This window comes from Cryphonectria parasitica, assembly GCF_011745365.1.
Source record: "Cryphonectria parasitica EP155 unplaced genomic scaffold M406scaffold_7, whole genome shotgun sequence".
In the NCBI taxonomy this organism is placed as follows: Eukaryota; Fungi; Ascomycota; class Sordariomycetes; order Diaporthales; family Cryphonectriaceae; genus Cryphonectria; species Cryphonectria parasitica.
The window spans coordinates 423,213-439,030 of record NW_024468915.1 but is presented as its reverse complement, the minus strand read 5'-3'; the positions used below and the strand labels follow the sequence as shown (position 1 = coordinate 439,030).

The window sequence follows — 15,818 nt, the reverse complement described above, 5'->3', positions numbered from 1 at the left end:
AGCAACTTTACGCGGCTGGCCACGGAGGCCGATCATAGGGGAGAACTCGATTCCTGATATGGCACGGGGGCGGAACACTGCACATATCTGATTCCTGAAAAATACGACACATTCGTTGTGGTGAAGGGAGTGTTGGAAGGTTATGGTCTCGGACGCTTTTCCGGTGAGACAAAAGAGGTCGTCGAGGGATGAAAAGTCGACAACCCCCCCCCCCTCCCGGGGGCGCCTGTCGTCTGCTGGGAAGGCTGTTTTCGACGTTTGGGGCACCTAAACTCAAGTGACCAACAGCTGAGTCAGTTAATAAAAAAGGATCATCACATATGGCCTTCACGCTGGAATTTACTGTCTGGGAAGACCAGGCTCGAATAACTCCTTCTCGTCCAGTCGGCGACCCAAATGGCGAGGTCCACTCAGCCGGTGAGGATTTCGGCTGTCCTCCCTTCGCATGGAGAGAATGATTTTCATATAAATTATACCTCTGTTCCTTTGGAGATGAGTTGATGTCTTTTGAAGTTGCTGCAAGCTCCTCACACACACACACACTCCTTTAGATCTAACTTTGGCTTTCGAGCGCATGTCTATCTTTCAACTCATCTGATTTCTCTCTCTGGTCATCATCGTCGTGATACAATCACTACCGCAACCATGAAGCTTCAACTCGCGCTGGCTGTGTTGGCTGCAGTGGCATCAGGCCAACTGCTTCCGGGAGATGATAGTAAGTTTTCTGATGGACAAGTACACCATGGTAGTGTGAAGTATTATTTTCATTTTTACTAACATTCTTGCTTTCTCTAGATCCTCCATTCTCGGATTTTCCCCCTATCCCTCTCCCTACTACTATAGTGAGTCCCTCCCGCAACGTGAGAAGGTTTCTAGACTACTTCAAGTGGGAACAGAAGAAGAGAAGGAGAAAGGAAGAGAACATGAAAAAGAAAAGAAAAACCTGGGAACGATTCCTCGGGTCTTCATCATAGGGCTACTTTCTGACGCATCGTTGTTTGTCTCAAGGTCACTGCTCCGCCAGAGCCTTCGCTCCCCGGCGCCCCCGTGAATGTCTCCCTGGGGGTGCCCACCGCGAATGTCTCCCTGGGGGTGCCGACGACACTGTTGACCTCTGTCATCCCGGCGTTGCCCACGAGCCTCGAAAGCGCAGCGCCCGAGGAAAAGATCGGCATACCCGGCCTGCCGATCCCGATCCCTCTCCCTATACCCCCGCTTCCTATCTCCATTGGACTGCCGTCAATCCCGGTCGTCTCGATACTGTCAGCACTGCCTATTCCTACGTCGCTTCCAGGCGTCCCGGGCTTGACCGGCCTGCCTTTGTCTGTGCCTACGATCCCCGCCGGCCTTCCGAGCCTCTCTATCGTAGGCGTCCCAGGCCTGACAGGTCTGCCGCTCTCGCTTCCTACTCTTCCCTCCATTCCCCTTGGACTCCCCACCGGCGTCTCGGTCCCAGGCGTGCCAGGTCTGACAGGTCTGCCTCTCTCGCTTCCTACTCTTCCCACAATTCCCCTTGGTCTTCCTACCAGCCTCGGTGTTCCGGGTCTCTCTGGCCTACCTCTCTCGCTGCCCACGCTTCCCACTATCCCTGTTGGACTCCCCACCGGCCTCTCTATCCCTGGTGTTCCTGGCCTGACAGGTCTGCCTCTCTCGCTCCCTACTCTTCCCACCGTTCCCATCGGACTCCCCACTGGCCTCTCTGTCCCGGGCGTGCCAGGCCTCACAAACTTGCCGCCCGTCCCTGTTCCCACCATTCCCATCGGGCTCCCTGGGACCCTCACGGTCCCACGCGTTCCGGGACTGACCGGCCTACCGCTCTCTCTCCCTACCGTTGGCGTTCCTAGCCTCGGGGTTCCGCTGCCAGTAACCATTCCTGAAATCCTGACATTCTCGACAGTCGCCGTCCCTACCGTTCCACTCCCGACCATTATTGTCCCGGCGCCCTCGCCGGCCCAGCCTTCTCCGACCAACATTCCAGAGACTGCCGAGGGTGTTCTCACAGGACTCTTCAAAGAGATTCTGGCTATCTTGGGAATCAATATCTAGGTACGAACAGTCCTGCCAGGTCGGCTGCCTAGGAAAAGAAGGATGTGTTCAGCTAACAAAGAGTTCATTCTCAAGACACGTGGTTTGCCAGTAGCGGCGGAAGACTTGGGGTCTTTTTTTCTTCTATTCTTTTGTGGCGACTTGTATGATGGTTTTGTGTGACTGTGCGACGTCGCATTTGGGATCGAGAGATGGATATGTTGCGAAAGCCTGGTTTCTTCAGAATGTTGAGGCTCACGGTCGGTTTCGAGACTTGGCCTGCTTGCTAGCATCTTTTCTTTGCAAATTTTTTAGGGTACTTGGGTCTTATTCAATGACTTTTCTTGCAATCATTTGGGTACTGTGATGTCAGGAGATGTAGAAGAAAGGAATTAATCACCCACGGTCCACAGCATTCATCATGAGAAAATCGTAGTGAGACGTCGTGGTGTTTGTCTCGATAGGCAAGGAACAGGTAATGGCCGGCCCCTTGGCCACTAATGCATCCCTTGATTTTTCACTTTCTGGTAGGCTGAGGGGATTGTACTCTGGGCCGTTTGATCTAAATATTCATTAAGTGTTCTGATCAGTTAGAGACTTTGTATCCTTTTCCCATGATCATCTTTTTGTTTGAATTCAAGAAGAGAAAGAAAAAAAGGGGGGGGGGGGCTACCTGATTGTTTTCTATTCATTCAAGGACTGACGAGTAGAAGTGAAAGTGAAAAATTGAAACCGAAGTAGTATTATGTCAGAAAACAATAACATTTAAGTGAAGGTTCATTAGATTGCTAAAAATCGCAAAGTGTTTGGACGCTCGTTATACGTCAGAGGCCCGATGAGAGGTGGCCGAGGCCATGAGCACCTCGTATCAAGAGGATAAAACAGAGTCGATACGATTGCAGAACATGGTTGTAGTCATAATGGCAGCTGTGGGATCACTGGAAGAACGAGTGATGGTTGTCAAGTTTGGTAGTGTTCTCATCCATGACCTGGTGTGCGACCTGGAGGGTATCATGGTGCTGAAGTTCGGGTCTTGTCTCGCCCCCTTGCTCGTCAGGATGCTGTTCAATGAACAGGTCCTTGATGGTGCCTGCGCCAATGGCTCGCTGATACACAGCGAAGCTCGTGGCAAATTCTCGGTGCTGCCCGATGCGGATCTTGTCGAGAAGGTTGAGGGCGAAATTCTGGCAGTTGTTGTTGATGAGATTGTAGGCGGGTCGCTTCTCCCTCATATTGAAGATAACCATCTCGCCTTGACCCGACTCTGTCAGTACTTCGATGCACATCTCTATCTGCTCGCTCGAGCAGCTAGGCCGTGGGAGGATCAGCCAGAAGAGGGAGGGGAGGGACCTACCAGCCTGTCTGAGAGCCTCGTCGTTGAACCTCGTCTTGCCCACTTCATACGTATGCCACTCGTCCCGGTTGATTTTCTCGTTGATATACACCACATCGAGATGCTCGTCCTGTGTTCATCCACATCAGTCAGCCCTATCATCACCGCCACGCCCCGGTCCATGCCCTCTTCCTCCCTTGAGGTCCCGCGCGTGCGAATGGACCAATCGATTCAATCTCATTCTGCTTCAAATTGCTTTCAATTACGAACCATCCACAACTCATGAACGTAATCACCAACAAGCACAGCCCAGTGCTGGGTCGGGTCCGGTGACTTGTGAATCTCCTCGGTGATCAACTTGCCCAGCCTGGTCTGTTCGGCAAACCACTTCCCGGCAGGTCCTGCGACGGGATGCCAGCCGATCTCGACGGTGCGGGGCTCGCCGTCGATTTTGACCTCCCCTGGAGGGATGACGTTGGGCGTCTTGCCGAGCCCGAGCTCATGTTGGACCATGAGTTTGCCCTTGAGCAAATTATCCTTTCTGCAAGCCTGTCAGTCAGTCCCACTCAGCTCGATCAAAGGTAGAGAAGGGGGGGGGGGGGATCGCGAGTTAGCTTACAAGAACGAGCCCAACTTGCTGCCAGGCGATGTCCGGCCGGATTCTTCCTCATCCTGATGGTGCATTTTGCCCAGCGCAGTTTCGTAGGCTCGGAAGAAAGGAATAAGGAAAAGAAGAAAAGAAAAGAAACAAGATTGCTCTTTGACTCTATTTGGAAACGCCGCTCGTTATTGCTGGGCCAAGCAAGCACCTTCTTCTCGGAGGACCGTGACAACGTATGTTTGCACACAAAACAAGGAAGGAGGAGAGGTCGTAATATGTGCTAATTAGTCTGAAGATTTAGGCGGCGTTTAAGTAGCCCCAATCAGATCGCGAAATATTTATATTACAGTAGCGGGAGCTAAGAAGAATCGGGGTACAGAAGTAATTCCTTACCTAATCTAACCCACGGAAGCTGGGACGGTTTACAGTACCTGTTTATAGAGCCTCTTCTTGCCCTGGATAGTTTCTAAGCCTCTTCTTTTGTCTTTGCATTTGACTTGATCTGCCAAGGCGCGTCACAACCGTCAAAACTCACAACCACCCAACAAGATTTCGCCCCTTTCCTGATCATGGCAGAATTCCCACCACACGGCCTCAGAGAAGCCGCAGAATCCGTGGCCAAGCTCCTCCGTGACCGCGGCGAGACCCTCTCCGTCGCCGAGACCGCCGCCGGCGGGCTCATATCAGCGGCACTGCTGACCACGCCGGGAGCATCCAGAATCTACAAGGGCGGCGCGACTCTCTACACCTTGGAGTCACGCATTGCGTTTGCGGGCTGGACGCAGGCTGATATCGACAGCTACGACGGGCCCAACCCGGATCTGGTGGCTGGGCTTGCGAGGAATGTGAGGGCCACGCTAGGGTCGACGTATACTGTGGGTGAGGTACGTTGCCACGATAGTGATGATGATGATGATGACAATAACGACGATGGTGACGATGAGAATGATGATACTGGATCCCAACCATGATTATATATGCATGTGACTTGGGAGGCCAAGGCAAGTGAGAAAAGACGTGACGTCCCAGTGGCTCACAGCGCTTCCCTCCTGCAGAGCGGCACAGCTGGACCGACCGCCTCGAGAAAAGCCGCAAATGGACAGCCGTAAGTGAAGCTCTTGGGATCATCACCCCTACATCTCTCCCTCTTCCCCATCTGGCGGGCGCGGGTTGCTGATGCTCTCTCTATTGCAGTGGCTATGTTGCCCTGGCTGTGGTAAGTGAGAAAAAGACCCTGAGCAGAGACCTGAACACGGGTCTTGGAGGCGAGCGAGCCGGGAATATGGTGGCCTTTGCGACGTTGGCGTTGAAACTGGTTGAGGAATTCATTACGACGGGGGAGAGCCAGGGTGGGAAGATGTAGCCATACCCTCGTGGGCAGACATGCACCTAGACAGTACTGGTATAAGTCCAAGTGAGCCAAACCGTCTCGCTATGGTTGTTTAGGCGGCCCAATCCTAGTTCATTCTAGAATCAATGGAAAGAAATGAAATGGATATAGTCAAGGCTCAAGACCTCTATTAGAATGTTTCTATCTAAACATTGCCACGCCCGCTCATACAAAACAAAAGTCCCTTGGTCTCGTGTCTTATGTAGCCTTCTTCACCTTCCCAACTTCAGCCTTCTTCCTTTTCCTAGCGCGCCATGCCGCGAACTCGTTCAGTAGCCCCATGACTAGCGGCACTCCAACAGGCCCCAGGAGAGGCAGGTATACTGCGATCTTGTGCTCATCAGGGAAGTACAGCTGCCCGACCATACTCTTCTCAAAGAAGGCCCGCTCGGCGGCCGCCTCTGCAATCTGGGCGTGAATGAGCCCGTCTGGTGTGCCCAGTGATTCGCACGCCAGGCGAAGGTGGCGGATCGAGGTGCTCACGCCGTCAGCGACGGACTGGGGGATGGGGATGGACGGGAGGGCCCGAGAGAGGCGAGCCAGTGAGCCAAGTGTACTCGACGCACGGAGCAGCAGGTCGGCAGAGCGGACCCGGGAGAGGGTGGAGAGGCGGAGTGGCAGCGAGCCCGAGGTGGGTGTGCCAAGCAGCGAAAGCAGGTGCGTGGTGAAGGTGAGCAGGGGCTGCTTGAGATCTTCGTACTGCACATGCGCTGCTTTGTCGTCACCGCCTGCAAGGTTGAGAAGATACACGGTTCCCCACTGGGGGATCAGCCAGGAGTGTGAGGTCTCCGAGACCGCTGCCTCGCTGGCCTGCACATCGTTCAGAGTAGGCGACAGCTGGATGGTCTGCCTGCCCACGAAGACGATAAAGTTGACAGTAGGCGCGCCGCCAATGGACGGTGACAGAGGCCACTCGGCGGCATTGATGAAAGAGGATAGGTCGTCCTTGCTCAACGCTTGGGACTGGACGCCAGGAGTCGCGTACAGCTGGACCTGGGTATCGATGGTGAAGTTGTGGATGGGTCTTAGGACGTCCAGCACCGGCTGCATGTATTCGTCGATGGCCTTTTCGATATCCCAACTGCTCGGTGTAGGCCCATCGGTGAAGAGCGAGAAGGTGAGGTGATAGGTCGGGGCATATTTGAGAGAACGTGTCGGCCGCTTCGCGATGGTGTCGGCAGTGTCTGGCGCCAGGCCCTGCAGCCGGTGTTCTGGCTTGGCCGAAGACGTAGAGAGCAGGTAGGATATGACGGCCTGCTCTTCGGCAAAGGTGGATCGCAGCTCGCTCGCGACATACGTCGCCAGGGAGGAGGAAGAGGAACTCGGCGAGGGGATCGAGTTCGGGGTGTAGGTGATGTCAAGGATGGACTCGTATGGGTGGAGCGAGGCTGTCGTCGACTCTCCTGGCTGGAGCCTTATGACGAGAGCGACCTCGTCAGGGCTGGCAGTGCCATTTACGGTGCTGGCGCGAGGATCCAGCTGCAGCCGAAGATGGTGACCAGGAAAGTCGTTCAGGTCGTCGAGGGCGTGCTGCGTCAGGCGCAGGAGGTTCTGGGCCTCTTGCTCCTGCAGCTGATTGGCCTGGATGGAGATGCGCAGAGGGAAGACTGGGCGACAGGCCTAGGGGAGCCAACATTGCTGTCAGTGGTTGATAGCTCGGGGCCAGGTCTCATGCTTGCGGAGGGAGAGTTGGCATAAGGGGGAAGGGGTGGAGCGATGACCTACCTTACCATCCGCCCAGTCCATCATGTCATCTAGTGGCAAGTTCGCCCTTGAAATTGCGGTAGTATTCCACCATATAGGCAGGCCGACACATAACACGATGAGCCAGAAGGAGAAGATCACCTGGGACCGCCTTCGAATGTCTGAGGGCTTCTCAGGTGGAGGCTCCTTGCGGCGGCTGGTGGCATCGCGACTCGAGGCATCTCGGGGCAAGGCGTCACTGGTGTGGTTGGGCTCAGCCTCGGGACCAGGACCAGGAGCAGGATCCATTAGCCTGCTGGAGGCAGCCGTTGGAACGAGATTGGCCATGTCAACATCATGGACCGGTATTGCAGACATGGCAGATCGGGGCCCCCTTGCTACATCGCGTCGTGGTGTTGATGGTGCTGTCCAAAGGGCAGGCAAATAAGTGGTCAAGCCAGGTAGAGCCAGCCCCCTGTCCATAAGCCAGCTCCCGTAGTTCAGCGGGCCCGTAGTAGCCTACTGCGCACAAGCTACCAACCTAGCTGTACCAGGTGTGGTAAGGAACAGCTGGCTGTAAGTACGCCGATAAGATAAGGGGGTACTCTAGCGTGACCAGTCAGCATCGCTATAATACCGCCATTATGGTATCGTTACCACCTAATCACGGTAGTGTGTCTCCCTCAAAGACTTTCTGTCGGCTTCACATGCGAACAATTGCGCCTAGCACTGACAAAGTACCATAGTACTGTATAGATAACTGGCGGGCAATCTCTTTGCCCTCTCATATCCTCATCCTCCCTTTTCCTCTTTTTGAGGAAGGCTCCACCACGCATGACATGCCGAATCGGGCATGCAGAGTTCACATGACACTTCTCAAGCATACTACGGTGGTAGTAGAACAGACTACCACATCCGTGCTCATCATTTCCGCAACAAACCTTCGTGAAAGACAATAGATGCAGGCTGATGACAGTAGTTTTGCCTAATAGAGGAGCCACTGGCATGGAAGAAGGATGTGAGAATGCGTGTGAGAGAGGAAGGGAGAAAATGGAAGAGAATGAAACAGGATCGATTCCTACCTGACCTGGCTGAGGCCATCCTCGCTTGCCCTCCACTCGACACACAGTATTTGTCTCGCAGCGTGCTATGATGTTTAGGCGGTCAGGGTTGTTTGTGCGGGCGCGGTGTCCGCACCCCAACGTGCTGGGCCGTCTCGGGTTCCACGGCCCAGGGTCAACCCCGCTGCCCTTGTATAGTGCCCATACAGGAGTATACTCTGGTACAACCCCAGAACCCCCAACACCACTTTTCACGTAGCATGTACCGTACTTGGTTATGAACCCCTAGCTGTTTAAAGTACTTACAACAACAACTGCGCGACACTAACCCCACGCTCTTCAAACGGGAAGTTCCAGAAGCTTGAATCTCTTGCCCCGGCCGAGGCTTGTGAGCCGAGGCGCAAACCCAAGCCGCAACATCTGAAGTTCTGCTCATCTGCCTCCCTTTCCTTCACTTTTTGATACCACGCTGTCTTTGTCCTTGAGAGGGTTGGGCCTGAACTGCAAGTGTTGTTTGGAGGATAAGAGACAACCTCCTGGTCCTCGGAATATCCTTATCATTGGTCCTCATCTTGAATCCCTCTCGTGCTTATGTTGTTGCGTCTTTGCCGCCTGCGCAGTGAACCCCATTCTTTAATTTTCTTTTCTTTCTGCCCTGGGCCAGAGGCTGGTCCGCCACATCACCTCACATCACCTCACCTTCTCGTCGCCTCTTCACATCGGCCCACCCACTACTATTTTATATAATTTTCCCCCGGCTGAGGAGAGAATAGATTCTCTCCCCCTCATACTCCTCTGGTTAGCAATTTTCGCTACCCATCTCTGCATAAGCATTATTATATACAGACGGAAAGACGTTTCTTAGAGTCACTTATTCTCCTCCTCTTCCTCCTCCTTCTCCCTCTTCCGCTACACATATCGCCGTGCTGGACCAAACCCCCTTCTTGAGGACCACGTGCGCTACCTTTTACACCTTACCGGCTTGCTCGAACCCCATTGCTCGTCTCTGCGTGGCATTCTCAGTCGAGGCCAGGCCCATTGAACCACATTCAACCACGCCGCATACATATATATATTTTCCCGTGTCTCAATAATCTCCCGCTCTTGTGTTCCCCTCTAATCGAGATTTGCCCGTCTCTTATATTCCTGCGACTCAACTCTCGGCTCTCCACCCCCACTGTACCTCTCTTCTTTTGTGCTTGTGTCTCCCTTCTCATGTGTATCTTGGCACTTCGTCCAGGTCACACCAGCACACGTATAAGTCTACATAAAAGAAAAGAAATAAAGTAAAATAAAAATAAGATGCCCGGTAAGCCTCTTCCGCGCCTCGAGTGCCCCCCCCCCCCCCTCTCTTTCTCCCACAATACATACAAACACAAAGACGCACGCATCTCCCTGCTGCAGCAGCATTTATCCGCAGCCTCGTTCCTTCATGACCAGTCTGAGCAGCACCGATCCCAGCAGAAAAAGACAGGAAGAGGAAAGAAGAAGAAAAAGAACACAGAACCCCTTCGATGGCTGCTGCTAACAACCTACTCCTTATCCAACGCGTAGTCCCACTCGCCGTCGCTGTCCCAGCAGCGACAGCCGCCGCCGCTTACATCAATGCCAAGGCGCACGTGTGGTACGATCTCAAAATGCTCAAGTGCGCGGCGCCCATGGCCATCCAGATGATGTGGCGAGAGCGGACCGGCAAGCTGAGCCTGTTCTACGACCTGGAGTACTGGGCCCACAACTCCAAGACGGCAGACACGCCGTTCTTGCTGTTCGAGGACCGCTCATGGACGTACCGCCAGGCCCTCGAGCAGGCGCTCAAGCACGGCACCTGGCTGCGGGAGACATTCGGCATCAAGAAGGACGACATCGTCGCCATGGACTTCACCAACAGCGACACCTTTGTCTTCGTCTGGCTGGGCCTCTGGGCCGTGGGCGCAAAGCCGGCCTTTATTAACTACAACCTGGCCGGCCCTGCGCTCATCCACTGCGCCAGGGCCGCAGGCGCGGCCATCATGCTGGTCGACCCGGCTGTGGCGCACAACGTGGATGACTTTGTGCGCAGGGAGCTGGCCGGCGTGAGGCTGGAGGTTTTCTCTGCCGAGCACAGGCAGCAGGTGGCGGCTACCACACCCGTCAGGCTGCCGGACGAGCAGAGGGCGGACGAGGGCGTCTACAGTATGGCGAACCTCATCTACACGAGCGGGACCACTGGGCTGCCCAAGGCGGCCGTCGTGAGCTGGGGCAAGATGCATGCCGCCGGAGGGTTTTCTGCGAGGCTCATCGGCTCGCGGCCTGGTGAGATCTTCTACACGGTCAGTGATGGGAGAAAGGATGAACAAGCCCATATGACAACCTTGATATTCCTCTCCTCCTCCTCCTCCTCCTCTCCCTTCTTTCTACAGGATCTCGTGTATGTGTGCGCCCATGTATGTGAAACTGACATCATATCTGCAGTGCATGCCCCTCTACCACTCTTCGGGCGCGATCCTGTGCATCGCCAACGTGCTCCTGAGCGGCGCCACCGTCGCGCTGGGTTCCAAATTCTCGACCCACACGTTCTGGAGCGAGGTCCGCCGCCACGACGCGACCATGATCCAGTACGTCGGGGAGACGCTGCGGTACCTGCTCACGGCGCCCGTAGACAAGGATCCGGTGACGGGCGAGAATCTAGACAAGAGGCACCGGGTGCGAGTGGCGCTGGGCAACGGGCTGCGGCCCGACGTGTGGAACAAGTTCAAGCAGCGGTTCGGGGTCGAGTACATTGCCGAGTTCTACGGGGCGACCGAGGGCAGCTTCGCGACGTGGAACCTGAGCAGGAACGACTTCAGCATGGGCGCGGTCGGGCGGTCGGGCTGGATCTACTCGGTTTTCGTCGGGTCCGGTACCGTGCTGGTCGAGGTTGACTTCACAACGGACCTGCCGCGGCGGGACCCCAAAACGGGCTTCTGCAAGGTGACGAAACCAGGACAGCCGGGCGAGTTCCTGTTCAAGCTGCCCGAGAAGGAGCTCGAGAAGAGGTTCCAGGGCTACTACGGCGACAGGGCGGCGACGAACAAGAAGATCCTGCGGGACGTCTTCAAGAAGGGCGATGCGTGGTTCCGCACGGGCGACGTCATGCGCTGGGACGACGAGGGCCGCATCTTCTTCCACGACCGCATCGGCGACACGTTCCGCTGGAAGAGCGAGAACGTGTCGACGGCCGAGGTCAGCCAGGCGCTGGGCCACCACCCGGCCATCCACGAGGCCAACGTGTACGGCGTGCAGGTGCCGCACCACGACGGGCGGGCTGGGTGTGCAGCGATCGTCCTGAACGAGGGGGTGTTGACGAAGACGGCAAATGCCATGCCCGAGGTGCTGTCGAGCCTGGGCGAGCACATCCGAAAAGCACTGCCCAAATACGCGGCGCCCGTCTTTCTGCGCATCACACAGCCGGGCAAGATGCAGACCACGGGGACAAACAAGCAGCAGAAGCAGGACCTGCGGGCGGGAGGAGTAGACCCAGACAAGGCGGATGGAGATGAGTTGTACTGGCTTCAAGGTGGAAAGTATGTGCCCTTCACAAAGAGGGAGTGGGAAGCCGTGGAGGGCGGGAGGGTGAAACTGTGAGAGTACGTGTACATGTGCGTGCCAGAGTACATATCCATGTGTTTATGACATTCTCTTATATATGTATACACATATATATATAAGTATATAAGTATATAAATAGATGGCTAGAAAGACATTAGCTATGCACTCATTCCTCTTAAAATGTCGGCTGCATAAGGAATTCTCACCACGAAACCTCTCGAACCCAAAGTGCCCCCCACTATTAAAAGGAAATGATTACATAAGAAATCTTAAAATCAATCAATCAATAGCGCAGCACGTGGCAATCTCGCCAGGCCACACACCGTAACAGATCGCCGGGAGCAAGGAAAGGGCTGATGAGCTATTGGCCTGGTGTGATGGCGCACACTCACTTTATCAAGGCACGCAAGGTTCTTGGCACTCAAGGACCCTTGAACAATGCCAGATGAAGAAAGGAGAGGGTGACCATTGTACCATAGTCCCAAGTACTGCGCTACTACAATTCGCACGACTGCTGTTTAGTTCGATGTCCAAATAAAATAAAAAAGCTCCGGAAGCGGAGAGCAGAAAGCTTCCTACCCCCACAAAACAGCCCTAGGTTGCACAATCTAGCGAATCATTGAGCTCCGTGATGGCGACATCTCGTGGCAACCCCTCCACCCTTGCTCCCCCTGCTCTTTTTGGGTCCCCTACCTTTTCCTTGTGCTGACGAAATCGAAGCATCGCTGGGGAGGATGTAATTCCATCATCAGGAGACGGGCTTGCGCCTTTTGCGCCAAGATGATCTCAACAGAGCTTTGTCTGCCTGGCCTGAAGATAGAAGGGGTGGAGGGGGGGTCCTCTTCTGCTATTTGTCCTGCTGAGAGCCTCGAGAAGAAAAGAGGGAGAAGAAACGAGAGCCATATGTATCCAATACAACTGAAGGCAATAAAGGGCAATGACCGACACAGGAGGATGATCTGCAGTCGAAGGCATGTGACGAGCGTGGGAGGAGGAGCTCGGCAGCTGGGAAACCCGTCTCGCATGGTGCCTGACCCTGACTTGACTAATGCGACTTGTAAAAGTTTGAGCAGTCAATGACATATCAAAAGATGGGGAGGGGTGGGTGGGAAGGGTTGACAGCTCATGTTGCAAGACTATAGAGAGGAGAAGGGCAAGCCGCCGAGCCGTCTCCTTGAACTTATTTAGCTCGTCATAGCCCCTCCCCCGCCATCTGCAATAATACCAAGACAACTTCTCCTTCCCCTCCAAATTCTCTCCCTACGTACAATCAGCCACGATATACGCACGGTAACACATACATTGCCTTGAGACTCTTGCTACCATAACATACAATCCTTTTTTTTCCGAAGACACGATGGCTGAACAAAGAGCTGCTCCGTAAGTGTGCTATCCTACCATACACACCATGTCACCCCACAATGTCACTTGTCCTCCACAGGCTCTCCTCCACCTTGCCTTGCTGTCTCTTGATAGCCAGTCATACCTCAAGCCTCCATATCCCTTGAACAAGAGCAGGCAATGCTGACCAAGATCTCCTCCTGCCATGATAACAGTCTCCGCCTGGGCACCGTCGCCCCCAACTTCCAGGCCGACACCACCAAGGGTCCCATCGACCTGCACGAGTACATTGGTGACAACTGGGTCGTCTTCTTCTCCCACCCGGAGGACTACACTCCCGTGTGCACGACCGAGCTCGGCGAGATGGCCCGCCTCGAGCCCGAGTTCAACAAGCGCGGCGTCAAGCTGCTGGGCCTGAGCGCCAACACCGTCGACAGCCACGAGGGCTGGGCCAGCGACATCAAGGAGATCAGCGGCAACACCCTCAACTTCCCCATTGTGGCTGACAAGGGAAGGAAGGTCGCCTACCTCTATGACATGTACGTATACGTTTGAGGGAAAGAAGGGGATAAGAACCTCTCAGCCCTTCCGATCTGCTAGTCTCGAGCCTGCATCTGCATGCTTGTACTTGCTGCCGCCGACCTGGTTTTTATATTAACACCATTACGACAGGCTCGACTACCAGGATACCACCAACGTCGACGAGAAGGGCATCGCCTTCACTATTCGCTCCGTCTTCGTCATCGACCCTAAGAAGACCATCCGCACCATCCTGTCCTACCCTGCCTCCACCGGCCGCAACTCGGCTGAAATCCTGCGCATCGTCGACTCTCTGCAGACCGGCGACAAGAACAAGATCACCACCCCCGTCAACTGGGTTCCCGGTGACGATGTCATCGTCCACCCGTCCGTCAAGAACGAGCAGGCCAAGGAGCTGTTCCCTGACTTCCGCATCGTCAAGCCTTACCTGCGTTTCACCCCGCTGCCTAAGGAGAAGGCTACTGCTGGCAAATAGATGACGGGCGCTGCGGTAAAAGACAAGATGTGGAGATGAGGGTTCTCTTGAAAAAGTCATAAAATTAATCGAATAAAATAAAATAAAAATCAAAAGGGATAAAAGGATATTTCGGCTGTGCGTGCACAAAGAAAGTACCGTCGTGACAGCCTTGTGATGCACCCTTTCCGTCAGGGCGCGGTGTCACCACTGATTCAAGTCGTCAATGGTCCCAGGAAAAGCTCTCTTTGATCGCGCACATGCCGAATATCCCGACCGCAGTTCATTGCAGGGTCATGATTAGTCATCCGGGGTGTCGGCCCCGGCCCCCCCCCCCCCCCTCTCCTTCTCCTTTTCCAAGTTGTCGAAGGAATAAAACAGCAAACCAGTAGGCCGTCCGTGCATCCATCCCTCTTCCTGCGTCATGGCGAGGCTGTAAACCTGTCGACCTCATTCGATGATTTACGGCCTGCATCGACGATGTGCGTAGTGTGTGTCCGTGTACGCGTATGTGTGCGTGTGTTCTCAGGGAGACAAAATTGACAAATTTGTCCGTGTTACTGTCCAGCCATAACTAATTCCCATCTATCATTCGTCCGCACCTCCACGAGGGAATTACGTCTGCTGATGGCTGTAAGCCAGGGCCGACAAAAGCCCATACAGCTTTCTCTTTCTCTCTGATCTCCCACCAGTTTTGGACTATTGCTTTCCTGCCATGATAGAGGACGAGTAAGCCCAAATCCAGATCGGGCCGTCAGCCAGCCCAAAATACGAGTTGAGGTAGGACGAGAAAAGGGGGGGTTCGTTGGACGGGTGGCTCGCCAGTCTCTCCTTCTGCCCTCTCCCCTAGCATGAAGGGAGGGAGGGAGAGAGCATGTCCCAATCTGGTGTCGTGCTTATATCTCCTTATTCCTCCCAGTGTGATGAGATCGGATCACTCCGATGTACCACCGTAAGCCACAGGGAAAAGTATGGCGTTCCTTGGTGCAAAAATTTTCTTGCCGTGTCCATCTAATTTTTCTTCTCGAGAAACGGGTTATTGAATCAAGAAACAAATAAAAAGTACACTCTACGTTCCAGTTCTTCATTTCCCTCCTTTTTCCCCCTTCGGTTTGACGCCGCTCGTCTGACACTCCCGCTCAGCGACCTTGGAGAGGGTTCGGAGAATTCCCGGCCTTCATGAATAGGCACCCGAGAACCCGTGGTACTTGAACAAACGGCTCGACAACGATGCCCAAAGCTTATAATATCTCTATCGTGATTTTGGAAGAAAGGGGCCGGGGCCTGAACATCTTGCAGAGTCGCAAATGATGTGGACAGGACAGATCTGAACATACATACTATTACATAGTCCATGCCTACCAACCCCTCCATCCATGTACTATGAACTGTGGGTAAGGGCGGGCAAAACCCGCGCCCGAGCGCTGCGTGGAGCTGCAGGGACGGACATGGGCTCTTTCGTCCAAATTCATCAGTTTGAGAGTGACGCGACGGAAGGACGTGCAGGTCGCAGAAGGAATGCTGTGCTCGCTCTGCCCATCTGTCTGTTTGCAGTGTCATTCTTTCTTCCTTTTCCCTCTGCTTCTTTCCTCTCTTCCTCTTGGGAATAATGGATTGTGAGCTTGTGTACGGGGGTACATTACCCTTCATCCAACCATCTTTTGACCTGACCTTAAATCAAGTACCTATAGAAAGACCGGAGTATTTAGAGTAACCCATGATTCTTCCGTGGATCCCACCCGAGGTTCATCTATCTTGTACCACCAGCACGTCGTACGTTCCATAGTACAAACATAGTCAAAGTCGTCCCCGTTTCGATGGTA

At 54.3% G+C, this 15,818-nt stretch overlaps 5 protein-coding genes across 5 annotated transcripts; 3 read left to right on the top strand and 2 right to left on the bottom strand.

Annotated features, from left to right (window-relative positions):
* Positions 1–2,960: 2,960 nt before the first annotated feature.
* On the bottom strand, positions 2,961–3,871 carry M406DRAFT_46298 (uncharacterized protein; the record flags this gene model as incomplete). The annotated part of the gene is made up of 3 exons (XM_040924298.1): positions 2,961–3,277; positions 3,380–3,488; positions 3,629–3,871. The coding sequence occupies 3 exons, from the start codon at positions 3,869–3,871 to the stop codon at positions 2,961–2,963; spliced, it is 669 nt and encodes a 222-aa protein (XP_040773159.1).
* A 657-nt stretch (positions 3,872–4,528) lies between these two features.
* On the top strand, positions 4,529–5,322 carry M406DRAFT_332565 (uncharacterized protein; the record flags this gene model as incomplete). The annotated part of the gene is made up of 3 exons (XM_040920758.1): positions 4,529–4,843; positions 5,015–5,064; positions 5,154–5,322. The coding sequence occupies 3 exons, from the start codon at positions 4,529–4,531 to the stop codon at positions 5,320–5,322; spliced, it is 534 nt and encodes a 177-aa protein (XP_040773158.1).
* Positions 5,323–5,547: 225 nt separating this feature from the next.
* Positions 5,548–7,341, bottom strand: M406DRAFT_293816 (uncharacterized protein; the record flags this gene model as incomplete). Its single annotated transcript, XM_040919101.1, has 2 exons — positions 5,548–6,969; positions 7,075–7,341. The coding sequence occupies 2 exons, from the start codon at positions 7,339–7,341 to the stop codon at positions 5,548–5,550; spliced, it is 1,689 nt and encodes a 562-aa protein (XP_040773157.1).
* A 2,184-nt stretch (positions 7,342–9,525) lies between these two features.
* M406DRAFT_341449 (acetyl-CoA synthetase-like protein) lies at positions 9,526–11,696 on the top strand (the record flags this gene model as incomplete). The annotated part of the gene is made up of 3 exons (XM_040921663.1): positions 9,526–9,541; positions 9,648–10,402; positions 10,545–11,696. The coding sequence occupies 3 exons, from the start codon at positions 9,526–9,528 to the stop codon at positions 11,694–11,696; spliced, it is 1,923 nt and encodes a 640-aa protein (XP_040773156.1).
* Positions 11,697–12,905: 1,209 nt separating this feature from the next.
* On the top strand, positions 12,906–14,114 carry M406DRAFT_357360 (thioredoxin-like protein). The gene is made up of 3 exons (XM_040923660.1): positions 12,906–13,040; positions 13,217–13,540; positions 13,674–14,114. The coding sequence occupies exons 1-3, from the start codon at positions 13,018–13,020 to the stop codon at positions 14,014–14,016; spliced, it is 690 nt and encodes a 229-aa protein (XP_040773155.1). The 5' UTR covers positions 12,906–13,017; the 3' UTR covers positions 14,017–14,114.
* Positions 14,115–15,818: the final 1,704 nt, after the last annotated feature.